Genomic DNA, 20,720 nt, shown 5'->3' with positions numbered 1-20,720 from the left:
CTGGCGCAGATGCACCAATAATTGCACTTGCTAGTGAACTGACAGTAATTGTGATTATTTCCCCCTTTAAGCCATCTCTGCACCGATGTGGCATGGAGGGACATGAAAGGCGTTCGACTGATCGACTCAGGAAATAATCAACATGGGCTGCTCTTGTCCTGCGCACATGCACTCAATGCAGCTAGTGAAAGTTTGCATGCCACGCATATTGCTATGCCAAGTATGATCTAAAATGTACCCTTAGCAGCTGCTTCACAGGATACATCAGGAGGCCTTTGCTCGTGCTCCATATCTCCTCCATATACTGTATATGTCTAAAGTATATACCCATAGCATTCAGTAGATTTACTAGAAATTAAGCAAGATAATGGTCCTTTAATTCTTAACTTGTTCTAATCAGATGGAACAGAAATGGAGAATACATGTCCACAAGTCAATCAGATCAATCAAAATGTTCAAAGCAGCATGGGATGAATGTGGAGATCTTGGGGGAGGCAGTAACCTACGAGATCATCAATATTTTATTGAAGAAAATGGTGATGTGTGAGATTCTGATTCATGTTACAATTTTTCATAGACAAAGGCTCCAGAGCCATTGATGAATCCCATGTATAAATGATGTTCATCTGTGTTTTGTTACAGAGTTCCCTAGACCTGGCCAACAGGACCCGAGACCAGGTCAGTTTAAAGCACAGAGAACACGTTTTTACTTGAATTTCTACTTCTGACCTAAATGATGTTGTGTTTATTTCCTTATTTCGCATGATTACATATATATCAGTAAATGAAGCAGAATGATTTTCTGACCACAATACTGTTCAAAATAATTTTATGACAACGTCTCCAAAGTATACGTTTTTGGCATACAAGGTGGGAAAATTTTTAATTTGTTGCCAGTTTTGCACCACTATTTTTTAAAAAGTGGGAGCAGCAGGATGTGTAAGAAAATGGGCCACGGCAGGGATAACCCAGCAAGCCAAATTTACTATCATCTAAACAACCTACCAGTATGTTTTGGATATATGTTTGGATGTGTGTGTATGTGTGTATATATATATATATATATATATATATATATATATATATATATATATATATATATATATGTGTGTGTGTATGTATGTGTGTATATATATATATGTATGTGTGTGTATATATATATATATATATATATATATATATATATATATATAATATATATTCCAAGAAGTAACTATAAGCACAGAAGCACAGATTACTATGACTAAGAAGTTGAAACAAATGTATTAATCTATGAATACTGAGTTTTTATTGAATTATTTGGAATATTGCTGAATTTCCTCACTTGACTTTATATATAGCATGCACACATATGTAGTGTGGTTGGAAAAACAAATATATTTATCAAATGTAGCAAAGGGTTGGGGAACAATAGAGGGAATTAATTAAGACAAGTGTTTGAATCGCAAGTCTTAACATATCCCCTGCTGGCACTCCAGTACCCATATCTACTAAGAGGCTTAGTAGATCTGATGCAAACTTGTTTTCTGCTATAGTCTTCACCTGTTACCAGGTGGACACTATAGTCAATCTTGCAGACCACTTATTCACACCTGCCCCGCTCTCTGCCCCGATATGCCCAAAGTGGCATTCGAGTCAGAGAAGCCAGGAAACTGGTGGGGAGGCAGAGATTTATGTTTCTTCTCCACCAGGAAACTGAAAGAGAGAAGGAATACTGAATTTCCCCTAATGTATAGAAACAGTGTCATCAAACTCTAGAATTTTACTTCCCCCATATGAGACAAAATATAGGTAAAATCAAAATCTTCTACCTATAAAAGCTCTATGATGAGTGAGAGAGGAGCAAAATGAAACCAACACTAGCATTTTGTTTCAGGTTCATATTCTCAGATTTCTGTCTCTGCCAAACCAAAAGTGGCGAGGCTTCCATCATTACTAAGGTCAATAATTGGTCTTAATAGTCACATGTGACGACTGAAATACCCATGCCCTAGCCACGAAGTTTAAATACCATCTTTATATAGATTTTTAGAATACTCATCAAATTTGTGAGAGGAAGTTATAATCCCTACTCTGGGGAAGGACCTTTGTAAGTGACTATTTGGAAGGGGGTTCTTATCACTCAAGATAAAATAAAATCATAGTCCGTGTTTTACCAAATGTATGAAGTGTTGGAGGACATGCTTATAAACATGTTACTGGAAGTTAGCCTAATAACTGATATATAGCCCTTTCAGTATACACGCTGAATTACCCTTATATGAATAATGTGAAATAATATAATACAAAATATATCACACAATTATTTACTCTAGTTAGTGCATTCATTTAGAGCTACTAATCCCACCCCAGTGCTTGTCTGTCTATGGACCATATGTCTTTTGGTTTAATTGGCACTACACCAGGCATTCCTTTGTTTCTCCAAACAAATGAATCCTAAGTTATAGCATTCCCTACTCCTTTACACATTGACAGACCAGAATTGCTTCAATGAGTGACGTGACCCTAATTACGCCATTTGTAATTCAGACGCCATGAGATGCAGAGACTGAATAGGTTTTAGTAGCTGCCCTTTTATATTGTAATTATGGCTCTCATATAAAAGAAAATAATAATACATACTTTGGCTTACCTAGTAATTTTATAGTCTAGTTCCAGTCTGGTATTCAACATTTAGTGTTTATGGGATTACTATAACATTAAGGCTACTTGAATTTACTACTCCTTTTGAATTGTGTATAATGCATAATGTAGGCACTATGTAAATGAATCATTGAAAAAAAGAAATGCCAGAAACATTTGACATCATATAACTATAGTTGGCAAATGATTATTTATTCTGTATAAATGTATGAATGTCTTCATATACCATGTACACTGAGAAATGTGGTAGCCAACTATAAAAGGGAAGTTCATAGAAAATAATTAGTCTGCATTCCGGGCTGTGGTTTATGCTACCACTCACTAAGATAACCATCATACAAGCAATGCTAATGAAGAGCTAGATGGCCATAACTACACCACATAATCTGTCTATAAGGGCTCTAATGAGAGTATGGAGGACTACATGCTAATTAGTGTGGGAGCCTCTCACCGCTGTAAATGGATACATCAATACAGACTATTGGTTTATGCTCAGTTACAGACGGTCTCAGAAGGTAGTTTTTGCACCATTCTACAATAGCTATATTTGAAAATGGTTTAACTCTATAAAGATGTCACAAATGATGGGGTTTGTAGCCTTTTGGTGCCCCCCTCTGTATATCCCAGGGAATCTGAATTTTGCACAGCATCACATAAAAGTAATATATAAAGGGTTTTTTTCTATATTCCTAGTCACGTTATGTGAATTACTAGTTAAAATATAAAGTCCAATAAAATGTTCATAGGTATATAAAGCATATAAAGCTTTAGTTTTATTATTTTAAGACACATTGAGCAATTGTAAAACTTTAGAAAGAAAAGTCTATTCTGTTTAAAGATTTATTTATTATCAAAACCCAAATAAGATACAGAATGTATGTAATTAATTTTAACAATTAATGAGTGGTGTATAGAAAAACTGGAACCCCAAACAAGCAATAAAGTATTGGTGGCAAACCTTTTTCTAATATGCCCCCCAGCCCAATGATTTCATCATGTGTTGGTACAAGAAATTCCCAGGATATGCAGGTTGAAAGATTGTAAGTCAGTAACCTTTTACATCCCTGTTCCTAACTTTTTAAAAGTTTAAAGGAGTTATCTGGGAATACAATTTTTGTTATATACTGTATACCTAGGGCGGCTGTAAAAATTATAAACTTCTGACACTCTCTTCTCTTCACTCTTCCATTCAGCATTTGACTATAGGGGCCGGCAGTGTAGACAAAGCAGCAATGATGAGCAGCATCATAGCTCAATAGGATCTCCACTGGAAGTATTAGACTTCTTTCAGACTTAATGGGACACATTTACTAACAACAGTGCAAACTTTACTAAACGTAGTTTGCCTGTGCAGTGCGCAGGGTGCGCCAGATTCAGGATTTGTGACGGACATTCTTCATGAATCTGGAGCCACTGCACTGCACTATTTTTTTGGTGCTCCTTTGACATGGAGCGTGCAACACAATTCTGTTGGATTTTGCATGTTAAATCTGGTGCATGGTCCCACTGAGCACCGAACGCCCACTAATTTGTGTCGCATGATGCCTAGTGCAGCCATGCCACAAAGTGATCGGACAGAAAACTGACCCGCGGCCCTTAGTAAATGTGTCCCAATTTTTGTTCCCTCTGTTGGATGTATACGTTGTGAAGTAAGAGCTCTTGTTATGGAGACTTTGCCAATTAAGGCCACCGTGTAGGCGTGTGGAGACTTATAGCCATGGACATGCCACAAGAAGATTCTGGGAAAATATTCAAATTGTTTTTCCAGGATGGGATAAAGAAAACCATGCCTCTTTTAGCTACCTTGTAAGGCAGCTCCCTTAACATCAAGCATGACCTTCAGGAAGCCATAATGCAGGATTAAAACCAAACCAGCATATGTATTATTTGGGAGGATTCCTGACATATCCTTACAATGGACGGCTAGGATGCATCCCACTGAATTCATATACAGTTGAATACAGTATCCCTTTTCTCCCCTCTAACTTGAAAGTAGGAGAAGGAGTGAACATAGGCAGGAGAAGTTTAAATCCAGTTTGTGCAATAGTTTTACAGAAAACCTGCTTTCTGGCTTTACATAATCCCATAAAACGTACAGGGTATTATAGAGAATTGCTTTCCTTCTTCTGCTTTCCTTATGTACTTTGCAGCACACTTAGGAGACAGTTAAGATCTGTGTAGGCAGGTTAACGTCACATCATTAACAGCAAACTTTTCCTTCTGAAGGGCAATCATAGAAATGTACCTGAGATGTAATAGCAGAATCTTACAGACACAACAGACGATGTGTAGGTGTCCTCACTGACTGATGAATTTAAAAAAGTGCAGCTTTTGACAGATTAACATTACCAAACGATTATAATGAGCTCTTATAGATGTAGTTATTATTTTGTACCGAACATAAAGTTTATGTTTGGATTTCAAAGTTTTGGTCATGTGATTTCATAAAATCTACAGATTTAGTAGATATAAGTTTGTCAGATGCAGCATGGTACATTAATATTGTGTGAAGTTTGATGAGAGTCATGTAAAACAATGTACTCTTTCAGACCTTTGCAAAATGATAGTGTACACGTAGTCACTGAAAACTCTCCACAGTTTATTTTCATAGGACTGCTTCCATGCCTGCTTTCTCATGAAAGGAAATTGGTCAAGAAGCCTTGAATTGGCTTTGTACCTACAGACCTGTGTTTGCTATATCAGATGACCTATTGGACTTTGGCATCTAAGTTTTCACTGATGTGATAGACTATTTTAAAGCAGCTTTTTGTTGTTCTCTCTTTAGTAATGAGTTTATTAAAATGAAATCTGAGCTACAATTGGTTGCCATGGGCAAGTCCACTAGAAGTACTCTCAAACACTTCTGATAAATCTCCCCCAATACAATAATTTAGTTTTAAGTTAACGGTTGAGGGATTTTATATAAAAAAAAAAATGTTTAAAGATACAAAAATATTGCAAGTACAGATAGAATGAGATAGAATGGGGTCAGGTTTATAAGGTCCTATATTAGCCAAACAGGTCTGAAAATTCCTTCAAACCCTGCTCTGAGATTGCTGATCACACTTCTTGGTATATATTTTGGCTGTTTGTGCACTTTTACTTTCTCCCTAGAGACCTATGTTGCACCTTAGCCATTCTGATAAGACTGATCTTTGAGCACTACCGGAACCTAGTGCCTCTCCTGTCTATTGTGCCTACCCCATTCTGCTGCATTCTAGCCCTTCTCCTGTGCGTTCTCTCAACATTCATACTGGTTTCTTAGTGAAAAATAAAGGTGGATGGCACTCTACTGTCTTTTTTGAATAAGTCCATTCCTTTTGTGTTTGGAGTGGGGCTAGCTGAAGTATGTGGCCAACATTAGGATAGACCACTGTTTTGTGGTGTGCACAAAATTGGTGAAAGCTGTAGAAAAATAAATATAAGTAATATCACAATAAAAGTTGACAAGTTGATCTAGAGATTGTACAAAAGAGTACACACAAGATATTTCCATCAGTCTAAAGCAATAGCTTTAAGAATCATAGATTCAACAATCGTAAAATGTATTTCGATTGCTAGTTAGAGTGTTTGACAAAATGATCATGAAAGTCTCTTCTATGAAACACTTAGCCTATCCTGTTGCGCCATGTCACATTGCACTTGGCAGAAAGTGTGCTATTTCTCTGCAGCGACACCACACGAGAAATGAGGCATTACACCTCTCACATTTAAATCAAATAGTATGTAATACAGGACAAGTCCTGCGCTGTTATTGTTGGCTTTCATGAAGTTTTTGTGTTATGCCTTTCTTCAATGTAATTTGGCATTTTTTTTTCACAATTTTCTCATTTTTGGTAAATATGTATATCTTTCTATATTTCATTTCCTTTGAATTGAACCAACAAAACATTAAGTGAAATACTTGCAGTGATTCTAAAATTCTTCTACAACTTGAAAATGAGAAACAGAAAAAGTGGAACTTCTGGACAGTACTTGTGAAACACATGTTCATGCAAACACTGAATTCATTTAATCTCTTCTTGATGAAACATGATGTCATCTTGTGGAAGGTGCTGACATGAAATGGGTGGTGGTTCCAGGACACTGGTAATAAATATTTAAACGTCTGATACAACTTTCACATCAGCACTGCAAACTGTAAATTAATATTGTGGTGGGTCTGCAAGTCTGAGCAGGTTATAATGGACTTGGTTGTTAAAGGGACACATCATCTAAAATATGCGGCTGCTAAACCTTTGAAATATAAATATAGTTTATTTACAGCTAGAAAAAGTAATAGAAAGAAAGAAGATTCATAGAGCATTTATAAAAATCTCCATAGATCAGTAGATGTAAGATAGGTAGACTAACATAGACTGATAAATAGATGGACAATCAATAGATAAATAGATATAGACGGATTGAGAGAATTGTATTCAGAAGATAAATAAATGACAAGACAGATAGAGATAGACAGATACATAGCTATAAATAGATGGGATTATATCTATTATAGATATTATATAGACAGAAGGATAAGTAAACAGGATACACATATGGGGGGTAGGGTTAACAGCTTGTATGCCTGAATACTGGCATAAAAGCTGTTATTTAGTCTCAATTTCCTGGAATTGTGACTTTGACATCCTCTACGACGGTTCGGCCATGGTGTGGGCCTGTTCACTACCTAATGCCTGCGGCAGATTCAGATGCAGGTTATAGAGCAGTTCTATAACCTGGCATAGAACTGAGCCGGGCACGCTATGCACCAGTTGAGTACGTCCTCGTCGCCAAAGATATATAAAGTGTCCAGAGCTTCTTTATATATCTGGTGCAGGCCGAGAAGTGGGGCCAAGCACTGGCGTGCAGAGCACCATATGACAGATAAAAAGATAGTACATGTTCGAGATCCTAATTTGCATATAAGGTATTGAAACTATTCTGAAACTACTTTCATATGAGTGGTCCTGTGCTAGAACAGACATCTGAGCACCACCAAGCTGTCAGTTTAAAAATTTTGACATTTAATATTATAAATATAGATCAGAGCATATATATATATATATATATATATATATATATATATATATATATATATATATATATATATATATATATATGAGCTGTGCTGTGCTAAAATCAGGGGAACAATGCCAATTAAAGAATGCTACCTGTGGAGGTTGCTAATAAAGCTAATAAGTTATGTAACCTTTGCAGCTGAAAACTTTTTCCATGGATTTCTTCAGCTACATCTCTAGATAGATAGATAGTTAAGGTGCTCTATTCCATATGTCCAGGCAAACCTTGGGGGGTGGCTAAATCATGCCCCTGACACTGGCTGGATCTATCAGCCTCTGGTCTTCACTGGATCTATCAGCCTCTGGTCTTCAGCCTCCACACCCAACCAGCAAAAAGAGTGGCTCTGCGTTGGGAATAACAACTGTTTTCAGGCATGCAAGCCATGATAAATAACCCCTTAACTTTTAGCTATTGCAAAACTTGGAGTGCTGCCTATTTTTCTTTTTATTCTTTGGATAATCTTTCTCCCTTTTACCTTGTTAGATAGATACTTCGATCAATGGATTGATACAGTAGATCTGAAGATAAATATATTTGAGATAGTGGAGAGCACATAGATTAACATAAAGATCAATAAATGATTGATAGATACATATATAGCTAAGCCAGTTAATATTTAGTTATGACTTCAGTCCTGAAGTGAACTACAGGCTGCAAACATGTTTTGTTATTTATCTGTGAAATTCCACAGCTTGCTGCTAGAGGAAACCAAGAACACTGCTTCATTCAGCTGAAACCAATAAGGATGTTTCTTTCGTCACTAAGACTCAGTTCTCTGAGCTCCTAAAAGGTAGTTTGGGGAATTTTTCTTATTGACTTCAATGGGCGACATTTGGCCAAACACAGTTTAAGCGGCTTGTAAATTCTAGACAAAATCAGTCATTCCACAAGCCCCAGCAGAGGGACAAATAAATGTGCCCGCCACCGATTCCTCTGGAACTTGTTTACAGAACTTTTCAGCCTCAAGGTATAGTTGGAAGTAATTATGAAAGATATAGGGCTTCTGGCTTGAATGAACATTTGTCCTCAACACTCATGTAAAATGAGAATAGGGAGGAAAATAAACTCCACAATGTTTTCAATCTAAGGTCAGTAACCAAGAATGTCTAACTAGAGACTCTGATAAATTACCACCATTGATCAGTTTCTTTGTACATTTCAGTAAAGTCCTCAAGAGTAGAAAACCATTTACCAGCAAATACTTTTATTCCAACAATAGTAGCTTTTAGAGCTGTAGAAGGCATTTTCTAAAGGAAAGAGAAGAAAAATATAATTGTTAAACAATCTGAATTAGTAAACAACAGATTATCTGTAAGGAAAAGTTATAAATTCAGTTTCTTACCCAAAGATAACCCCTAATGAGTTATAAGGTCTTATTCATTAGGAGTTATCCCTGCAAAAATATTCTCTAGGGCCCATATGACAACATAGAGAAAAAGGCTTGCACCTCAAAAACTGTACTCTAACTCTACAACATCCTTGACCGTCCAGCAGATGGAGCGTTTACTGTGAAAAAATTGTGGTAGTTTAATACTCAGTATCCTTCAAACTGAGATGACAGATAGGTCTGATCACATTAAAGATTAAGGTTGAAAACCCTACTACCATTACTATTAGACATGTATAGTCTAGATATTCATCTTTTTACCAATTAAAGGAGTTGTCCAAACTGGAAAGTTAAACATTTCTGATATACACATGATATTCATATAGTTAGGATGGTTAGCATTCTATTTGGGGCTCAAAATACATTAGAATAAAGGGTATGTGCATAGATTTTTTACTGTACTGGACACTAGTAACCATTACAATGAAGAGCTCCCTAATAGTCTGAAGTGATGTAAATGGTTACTAATGAAAAGCGAATGAAAACCAGCAGAAAAATATAAATACAGAAAAAGAATACATACCGCCATAGTCTTTCCATAATCACAACACAGTGAAGATGTATAAGAACCTAATTTCTTCTATCCTACCTGGGGATAAAAAATCACAAAAGCCTCAGGACTTATCCAGGTGGAGAAGTATTATTTTAACCATGCAGTTTATTTTTTCCTTTTGATTTTAGGAAAATCTATTATATTACAGATGCCATTTACAGCTGAAGAATAGAACTGTGTACATTGGCTGTTTAAATAAAGTTACATTAACCACAATGCGTGGTGGTGGTGACATGCAAACAATAGCACTATTACCAATCATGATGTTATAGTGTTGTCCAAAGAAACTCAAAGGAACTTAGGTACACAGTCTGGTGTAGTCAAAGTAAACAGCACTTAAGGTTAGAAAGTGAACTACTAGGAGATTCACAGTAATGTATATGTTTGTTCTTTCTGCTTCAGTTCAAGGGGCTTAGGTTTCACTGCCTCTCCTGTGCCCCCTCCCACCGCCACTGCTCTTGTCCAGATCAATGTCAGTAGTTAAATGGATCAGTTATTTGAAAGCTGTCTGTTGACCTTCTTTCATGATTGATTGCACGAAAAGTGCACAGGAGTGAAGTTTCCAGCTAAGAGAGCAGCCACCGCTGACTGCTTTCCCCTGATTCTCCCCATAGACTGGTAGGGTTTCCCACAGAGGAATAGACTGCCTCCACTGATGCGTGGCCTGGAAGTCTCTCAAGTAACCATAATGAAGCTGAAAGGTACTTCTTGCCATCTCTTATGGCCTGAAGGAATTATTGATGAAGAGAGGGACAAGGTCTGGAAATGTGCTTGCCTTATGATCGCTCCCTGACACAAGGTCTGGAACTGTGGCCTATAGTCATGCCAGTAAGTATGTAATAGCATAGCCTCAGGGCTTTGGCCTTTGTATTCTACCAGCAGCAGAAATGTATCTGTAGGTAAAAATTGTGAAAAGCTTGACCTCATACGGTAGCATTCCCATTGGGGAAAGAAGCATTAACTAATTTTTATTTCCGTCTCTACATAGCAATTTAGAGACATAATATGAAAAATGTTCTTTTACTTCTCACTCTGATCAAGGCTATTTCCCAGCACATTTCACGAGAAATAGCAAAATAAGCACTTTTGAAAATAAGTTTTTGTAATCGAACTGTTTATAAAAAGAACCTGTGCAAAGCGCCAGGATGTGTTGTGCCGCACTGTTCTGGAAGTGACAGGCTGCTACTTTGAAATATCCATTAAGTATTTGTTCACATCACTAGAAGTGGCTGGTAAGTGGGACATGTAAGGGAGGAAAAACACATGTAAAATAATAATTCTAGAAAAAACATGTAGACGGAAATCAAAGACACATCTTCAAAGTAAGCTTCCTTTTCTTCTACATTTCTGAGTGGCACTTTACACTTTCTTTCATTAGCTTTGAATTCCAATTAGCAGCCAATAATTTACGCAGGTAGCTATGAATCTGGAAGCAACATACATCTGTCATACACGACTGTACTAAATTATTAGTACTTTTAGGCTGGTACCTAGGCTCTACCCCACAGTGGCAAAGCTTAAGATATTTCTAAGATCTTCTTTGTTTAATAAATTTATAATCTTTTAATCTCTTTCATAAATGTATTTAATAGAAGGGGGTACCGTACACTAGGGCAAATGTATCAAGCTGCTTACAACAGAATTATGTCATAATTTAATTATGTCATAATAATATATGTCATAATAATATAAAACATAAAATATGTAAAAACACCTTGCACCACGATTATGAAAAGGTTTTAACTGGTGCGCCCTCGGCAAAAGTCTTCAGTGTGAGATCAGTAAGGTTTGTGGCCCCAATTACAACACAAATTCTGAATTTTCTGCACCATCGAATAGGAGAAGGAAAGTATGACTACCCAGTATTTAACCATGGCAGAGGTGTCATGCAGAAGCAGACATTTTGATAAATCTGCCACAGCATAACACTGTCTCATCTAACTGTACAATTTTGATAATTCCTCCACTTGGTGTTTTGTGTAAAACTATACCTAAAATGTTGTATTTTCTGATGTGAAACTAGATCTGATTGCAAATCATGCAACCTGATCACAGCCCTCACAAAGCCATCTGAATGTACCCTCACTTTGACTGTAGTAGGCTACCAATTATTGATCACCATTAACCATGAGCAGTTAGTATAATCATCATTAGTTTTAGAAGACTAAGTAAAAAAGAAATCATCTATACCGAACCTCACATATGGAAGATCTCTCACTTCATCAAGCTCAAAACCATATTGTTGTGCAGCTCAGCTACCATTCACTGCAATCTGGTGTATAGGAGCATCATACAGAGGTCACCATTGAGGTCTTCTAAATATGGTTCTAGCAATTATGTTAGAGAGTTGTTTTGAATTTAAGTATTGGAAAATGAGAAATAATTGTGCAATATCCTGCATAAAGAATTCAATAAAACATATTTTCAGAACATGCATAAAGCAGGACTCAGGCTCAAGTGTTTTGATAGGATAAGGATGTATTGAAAATAACAATACATAATTATTATAGCCATCTTCACCATCATATTAATAAAATGTGACTCGTGAGTGTATAATACATTTTTAGGATGAAAGCCAAAAACCTTCCATTTATGGAACTGCATTAGCCTCCCGGTTCTGAAATATGGCTTGCTTTTTATTCTCTGGGTCACTAAGTCCGTCATTAGCTGGACTTTTCCATGATTTGTTGCTCCAGGTGATTTCATAAACCATTACTCTACACCATTATGTAGACGTGCTACCATAATTTATATACTTACTTAGGAGGCTGACGAGAGGTTTGGAATGTGGAAGCTTCTAATTGGGTGGTGGCCAAAGAACAAGAATAATATCTGTTACGTTGCTAAATGCTTAGCATTTCAATTCAGTGACGTCCTGCAAAAGTCTCATACTGCTGCTCTTAGCTATTTCCAAAAGGCCAAATGAGACAGAGAAAGTACAGTACAGACCTCTGTCCACTGAGTAATAAATATCCAGCTGGTAGTGGCCCAGGGAAATGTTAAGGTGCTGCATTTTACCAGTGATGGAAGAATAAGCTGCAGAGTCAAAAAGAAATTGAAACCTAATGTTATTTTATTATCAAGGCATTGACATTTAATGGATTTATACGTTTCTGATAAAGACATGTGTCAGTTTTGGGATTTCTCATAATTGACTAAAAAGCCTGCATCTTCTTGCTGATATACTAACCAATTTAGTTTCCTTCATAGATAAATTGAACTTAAACAGGAAGGTTAAGTTACCCATACACATTACATACTACCTTCTTCATAAACAATTGGGTTTGTTTCAGTGGAGAGATATAGTTATTTCAACATGGCGGGACACATTGAAGGCCTTTCTCTATTCTTCATAGGCTACTTTTACTGTATGTGTGCCTTGTCTCCTCAGATTCAATTATTGTTCTATGTTGTCACAGTCTTTGTTCTATAGATGGAAAGGTTCCAGTTTTTGAGAAATATGTTTAATCATCCCAAACATGGAGTATAATCTGAGTGAAGTACATGGAATGACTCAGGGGATTGTACATATAGGTTAAAGTAGTAGTCAGCAGATGTTATCCATTGTCCAGCATCTGCAACAATTTTTACCTTATTTTACCCTCCGTTTAAAATATCTTTGTCTATAATAAAGTTATTGTATTTTTTAGTAATCAAGTAAAGCTCTAGGAATAGTCTATTTTTCCAGATTTTGTGCAATGTGTTATTATTTTCTCTTTATATATTATTGGTTAGAAATTTGTCCAACTTTTTTTTTTTACATTTTCCTCAAACCCAACTCTTAACTGATTGTTTTATTGCTCATTAGGGGATGTAATCAGCTAGTAATTGCTTACAAGTGTCTGCTTGTTTTATATCATCTGCCCTATGTGGATTTGTCTATATAGTGTCCAATAATCAGACATATCATCTGGGATAAGGAGTTATACCTCACGTAAGTAATGTTCTGTTTCCCTGCAGAGAGCAAACAAGGACAGATTGATGCCATCATTTTTTTTTTTTTTTTGCTGCATCTACAGATTTTCTATTCCTTTCACTGCTACTAGTTATAGTGGTATTCAGGGAATAACTAGTGGTATCCTGATACAAAGTATCAGGGAATAAAGGACATATACACAAATGGAGCCAACTTACTCAACTAATAAATCTATAAGAGATTGATAGAATGATTGATAGATAGATAGATAGAGACAGAATGATAGATAGATAGATAGATAGATAGATAGATAGATAGATAGATACAGTGAGAAAATAAATCCACTAAGGTATTTTTTCACTACAATCTGGTATGCTGTCTTTTTTTCCTTTGTCTAGATAGATAGATAGATAGATATAGATAGATAGAATGATTGATTGATAGATATAGATAGAGATAGATATAGATAGAATGATTGATAGATATAGATAGATATAGATATACTGATAGATAGATATATATAGAATGATTGATAGATATAGATAAAATGATTGATAGATAGACAGACAGACAGACAGATAGATATAGATAGAATGATTGATTGATAGATATATAGATAGATAGATAGATAGATAGATAGATAGAATGATTATTACTCAGTAAGGCCTCTGGTATAAATTGTGTTGCCTTGAAGGACCTGCACACACAGATTTCTATGTCTTTCTTCTAGTTGTGTTTTCTACTGGTTTCTCTTTGAAAGTAGATCACTGAGGAATCCCAGCATCCTTTACTTCACATTGTCAAAAGCAACAAAAGCTAATTTTCTATCGAGCTATCTGCTGCCTGTGGGAGGTGAACATAGGACACCTTGCTTTGTGCTCTGTCTCCTCTTGCAAACTTGCTTGATTGACTTCTGACACTTCAGTGGTGTAACATCATTTATTTCTTCTATCATGACAGTGTCCTAGTTTCTTCACGTTCTGTGGGGGAACCATGATGGGAACAATGAATTCTGAGTGTTGGAACGTGACATAAAGCCCAGTGGGCAGAATGAAGTGATACTTTATAACCAAGGCCATCAGTTTCCTACCAGCTGAATAAAAACAGACCTCGCCTTTATATACGACTAGGAAGAAGTAAACCAATCTTCAACAGTTTACTTCTTATTTTGTTTATGACACATGTTCTACTTCACAATATTTACTCATAAGGATAATGATGGAAACCTCCCAGAAATAATCAATGAAGTATTTAGAAGCAGGCCATCAAAGGGGTTGTCTGAGAGTAGGAAATAAAAATGTTGGTTGAAGGGGGGGTTGCTCAACAAAAAAATAAACTTTTATTGTTTGTTTACAGGGGCATGAAAGCTTCACTCCGGGAATTTCCATATGGCTTGGCACACCCACCAGACCACTGTCCCAGAACTGTATCAGGCACTGGGATATGGTGATGGGTGGGCATGCCTGGCCACCAGGAACTTATTGGAACGAAGCTTCCGTGCCCCTGTAAACAAACAGGGGCAAAGCACAGAGGACACAGGGCCCACTGGGTGAGTTGAGCACAAGTTTATTTCTGTGTGCAGCCCCCAGAATTTTCTTACTTTCGGACAAGCCCTTTGTACCCAGTTACTGAGCAGTCGACTACCACCTCGGTGTTACTTGGAAGACATATACATATGTCACAATGTCACATCACATTTTACTTATTCTCCAAAATGACCTCATCCAAAATTTTGAAGTGACTACAGATCTATTTGTTGATATGTATCTGGCATTTTACAAAACCAAATATCTTCAGATGAATCTTTCAAAATAGTGACTAGCTAATACTGTCATTCATCCCAGAGCTTAGGATGCTTTGTTTGTCTGTAGTCGTGACTTTGCTAAAGCATTTACCCCATTCATACAGGCAGCCACATGACGTCCAGTAAGTGAGTTTTTCTTAAGAAAAAGGTCTGCGTTTTTCCTTTCCTTGGAATGAGAGCGCTTATTGGCCTATTTAAAATTTGATAGTTCTATTTCTGGTTTAAAAAAATAGATCAGAAAACTTGACAATGGATGTTTTTAAAGCCTTCCGAAACCAATGCCTACATTATTTATAGATCTTTTCTCTGTTACTGTGTGCCACTCCTGATAAAATGTTCCAGGTTAGCTGTATTATTGCACTGCAGACAGACTATCTTATGCTGGGGTACAATAGGAGAGATGTTTCTATATTAATTTTAATGAGTCAGTCCACAGATGGCAAGTAAAAGATGTATTTCTGACATCTTGATCATCATCCCAGACATGGTCTGTGCCGACTCTTAGTGAGTAGCTAATTGGAATAGCATCACCTGATAAAACTAAGCAGGGGCAGCGACACAGCGGAGATCATTTTATAAATGCTAAAACGGTACACACTGCCTTTTTCTCAGATCGGCACAATTATAGGATTTATTAACACCTTTTTGAAGACGGGACAGAAATAGAGGAATCTAGGAAAAGAATATATCATATGGCATATCGCTTCATATTTTACCTAATACTGCAGCTACACCTAATCTATTGTCTTTTTCTTTTCTGTATAACAATGCACAATGAAATAAGATTAAGTTTCTAATATTCTCTTGTACTATCGATTTCCACAAAGTCTGTTTTAGGATTTAGGATGCCTATATACCTTTCAAAGTTGCCCTTTGATAAGAAGATTATATTGCATTTTGCTACTTCATACCACAAAGTACTTCACAATGTTTCTCTCATATCCTCATATCTCATATATATTATAGTCAAGGGTAATATTCTCTGGTATGTATGAGAGAAATTAAAGGAGTTGTCTACGTATAGCAAACAATTGATATGGTTTTTGTGTAAATAAAAGTTATACAATTTTCCATTATAGTTTCTGTATAAATTCCACCAGGTTTTCTTCAGAAGGTTTCATTGTTACTTCCTGTGGATAAAAACCGGTCCATGGTCATGTGATGTCACACAGTTGCACAGCTTGTTACATTAATCAGAGCTGTATGTTATAACGAGCTGTGCACCTGTGTGACATCACATGCCTATGACAAAGTAAACAATGAACCTCTGTATTGAATGAGAGCGAGCAGAGATCTAGAATGAAATAGGAATTCATGTACAAAAAATATTGGAATATTGGAACTTTCATTGTAAAATTTGTTGAAAGCGGACAAATGTGTTCTATCAAATGCTACCATTGTTTTCAGATTTCTTTGTCACTTTTGGTTAATAGTTTGAACCTGCTAACAGATGTCACAGAGATTTATTTGTTGTTACATGATGTGATTTAACACAGGACTGCAAAATGCCCTAGCAATACAACCCCACTGTCAAATCTGGACGACATTCCATATGCTTCCTAAAATGTTAAAAGCATCAGGATGACATGTACATGTAACAGATAATTCAGGGACAGACAATTGTAACGTCATGCTTTGTTTCTCATATAGTACCTATAGACAGTGGCATGTATTGCCATATATACATCGAGCGGAGGGCTCTCAATACACACACATTGCTGGTTATCTACTTGAACACATCAAGATTTGTAAACAAAGAATTGGGAGTTACTGAATAGCATCTCCTCTGCATCTGAATGCATTATTCTACTGAACAAATCCCTCATTAGCTTCATTTGGTAGATGTGAGTGTTCCTGTGCAGGATTCCATTGCCGTGCAATGTAATTTCTTATCAGTCTGTGTCCTGGTGATACAGAAGACTGGTCAGTGAAGCGATTCCCTACAGGTGGCCATAAGGACAATCTGCAAGGCTTCATACGGTAGCCAGGCAACAGTTGGCATGTGAGACTTGCCTCAGCTTCCCACTGATATGCAGCCTACTGAAACACGATTGCTTGTGCTGTTCTAGCAGTGAAGCGAGGCTTAAAAAATAACAGAAATCTTATAGAAAGGAGGGTGTATGTGACTGGGATTTAGCTTACCACGTTGTCCTCTAGTCCTATATTATCACAGATGGAACAGCAAGGAATATTACAAACAAGATTATGACATTAAATGCAAGTTTGGAGGCATTTTTTTCATATGTCCAATGTTCTGTCCATCTCATATACAGCTCTAAATGTAGACGGGGGCATTGTGCACCAGAACAACCTCTGTCCCCAGTGCATGACACAATGATTTTACTAAGCATTTCTAACCTTTTACTATTCCTTGTTCAACTTTCCTGTGCCAGAATTTAAATTTAAACTAGGTTCAAACTGGCGCATATATCAGCTACAACATACACAGGTATTCTGACAGAGGTCATAAGAAACTTGGCAGGGAGGGATGTCCCAGCACTGGTCCTCCAGATGCCCTGCCATGCCTTTTCAAAGGGTGTAAAACTTTTAAAGTGGTTTACAAGGCATGATAAATCTCCCAGAATTTCTTTATTTGCCTCCGTCTTTCCATTAGCATCAATAGGTGAGAAAAAGGCTCATTTTGACCTACGCATTAAGTCATGCTCGGAGGCATCGTGGCTCTGTTGCGCAGTTGATCATAGGTGGGATAGGCAGCAGAACTATACTTTGAAATGACCTTCACATATTTTTTTAGATGCAGTAGTGACAATTACTATGGATACAACTGATTTATATTTGACACAAACTGTTGGCAAAAGTGTTCAATTCTTCCTTACTTCCATTATGGCCCAATTTACAATACTCACGATCGGATGTTGTGAATATCACTTTTCACTTACTTTAGACCTACTTTAGTTGTAGTTCACATATGCATCTTCCTCTATGGGGCCTGATAGACAAAAAGTAAAAATTACTTTTCTTACACATCAGCAACAGTCTATGCTTGTGCAGTTCATTTCATGGGTGCAATTACATTTCCCATTTATATGCTGATATCAATGGGACTTGTCAAGGTGATTAATTCCTTTACACGTAGAGGGATATATATTATGAGGGAGATATATTCCCCATCAACTAGGGCTGTATTCCACCCTGCATGCCACTTTGTGTGTGTTGGAGTGGGGGGTGGGATGGCGAAGATTAGTGCTATAGTCACCACCTTCCCACCATCCACTCTGACATGCACAAAGTGGAATACAGGGCAGAAAACAACCTTAGTTGGTGGGAAAGTGGAAATGTATGTTTCCTCCTTGCCAGAAAACTATCTGAGAAGGCATAATTCATAAGGTAAGACCTGGTCTTAGGTTTGATCTGGCAGCAATTGCTCCTAAATCTTTTGCCTCTGAGTAGATACAGGCGCCAGAGTGCTGATGCGGAGGAATTCAGAATGCCTTTAACTTTGCTTTAATCCCATTCAATCATCATGTTCTCTCTATTATCTATGTATATATTATCTATCTTTCTATGTTGCTTAAAGTCCAAAATAGAAGGCAGAACTCACAAAAAAAGTGAGGAGTTTATTTCACCTCATGTGCAATGTGTCAGCCTTTTTCAAGCAATAAGAAGACTGTCTGAAACATTGCACATGCGGTGAAATAAACTCCTGACTTTTTTCACTCTATTGGGATGTTGCCTTCCTTTTTGGACTTTTAAATTTGGTACTTTGTTTGGGGAACGTTTAAGGATAGCACCCTATTTCTTTATTTTTTCAACTGAAGGTGCTGCTGTTGTTTATCTTTTTTTATGTATCCATCTCTCTATGTATAGACCTATCTAGCCATTTATAAATCTATGCAAGCAAATTTAAATTTTTTTTATATCCTTTATTTATGTGGGTGAAGTTTATTATCTTTGGTAAAAAAATAATGTCCCCATTGTCAATATCTATATCTATTTGGTTCTTAGCATGTAATGCCATCCTTAGATGATAAAGCAACAGGTAGTAGATCATTATTAGCCTTCTTGTTGAAACTACATACTTGTGCAAGATCAATCCCCAGCTGACATTTTTTCCAGAAAATTGATGTTTACGACTTTCTGTGAATATTATTCCAACCCAAATTAATCATTCCACTTTGTCTATAGTTGTAGCAGATGGAAATTATAATGACTCGGAAATGAATAAAGGAAAAAATAGAGGAACATTTCTGAAATGGAAACAACTATATTAAGTTACGATAGTCGTGTGCATTAAGTAACATACTCTATGTACTGCTGCTATTTATATTACTCATCCGGAAAAAAGAACGGCAGTCTGGCTTGTTTAATAGGACAAGGAGGAGTTTTCCATACAATATAGCTGGGATAATTGATACTTCCTCATTACAATTACTAACCAAGTGGATTCATGTTTGTACTTCACCTTAATAGAATTGCATGCAACAACATAACACAAGAACTATTCAAAGGCTACATGACAATATCAGTAAAAAAAAATCTTACATATAAACTGCAATATAAAATCCACCAAGCAACCCTGCATGATATATAGTCTAAACAAATACTTGTCTACCTTTCATAACTTGTGACAATGCACAAAGTACACACTTCAAATGTCAAGACACATGCAGCACCCTGCTCCCTAAAGTAGACCGCAAATTAAAGAGAACCTGTTAGGCAAAATAAACCTTCTAGGAGCACTTACTAAAGTAAGCAGCTCCCGAGCCCTACCCCAGTTATAGCAGTGTTAAATTGCTAGTTTTATCAGAACATACCGATAATCTAGGAAACACTGCAGTACATAGCTCTCCGAATGCCGGACCAAGCTTACAACACTGGAGGCGACTGCAAGGATCCATGCTGCAGTCACCGCCTCCTCGGACAACCTCCTCATGAATACCAAGCTTAGCGTGGTCCGGCATTCGAATGGCTATGTACTGCAGTGTTTCCTAGATTGTTCTGATAAAGCTGATAAAGCAATTTAACACTGCTATAACTGGGGTAGGGCTAGGTAGCTGCTTACTTAAGTAAGTGCACCTAGAAGGTTTATTTTGCCTAACATGTCCTCTTTAAGAACTCCATCTTGCATGGTAAGACTAGGTTCAGGTTAGCTTTGGAAAACACAGGAAAGAAAGACATAGCAAGCTACATCTTTCCCTCCTGCTCCCTCCGTCTACGTGTATACTCAATTGAGGCCATTGGAGTCAGTGGGGGGCTGATGCAAAGTTTCGGCACCCTCACTTTCAGTGGGAGGGGGAGGAACTATACTACATTTCCCATTGTATGTGCATACAGTGGTATGTGCCGTAGCCCTCCAGTGTAAAGACCCATAGGGAATACACCTGACACATCTTTA

At 36.9% G+C, this 20,720-nt stretch overlaps 1 protein-coding gene across 3 annotated transcripts in view; it reads left to right on the top strand.

The window, feature by feature from the left end:
• Nucleotides 1–20,720, top strand: part of UNC5C (unc-5 netrin receptor C) — a 255,722-nt gene that overhangs the window by 59,830 nt on the left and 175,172 nt on the right. For 2 of the 3 annotated variants that reach the window (XM_072117956.1, XM_072117939.1), the window contains exon 2: nucleotides 643–678. The exons of the other annotated variant lie outside the window; for it this stretch is intronic. In XM_072117956.1, coding sequence (XP_071974057.1) covers nucleotides 643–678 — 36 coding nt within the window. The remainder of the gene's footprint in view (nucleotides 1–642; nucleotides 679–20,720) is intronic. 3 annotated transcript variants of the gene reach the window in all.

This window comes from Engystomops pustulosus, chromosome 1, assembly GCF_040894005.1.
Source record: "Engystomops pustulosus chromosome 1, aEngPut4.maternal, whole genome shotgun sequence".
In the NCBI taxonomy this organism is placed as follows: Eukaryota; Metazoa; Chordata; class Amphibia; order Anura; family Leptodactylidae; genus Engystomops; species Engystomops pustulosus.
This window is presented reverse-complemented; position numbering and strand designations above follow the sequence as displayed.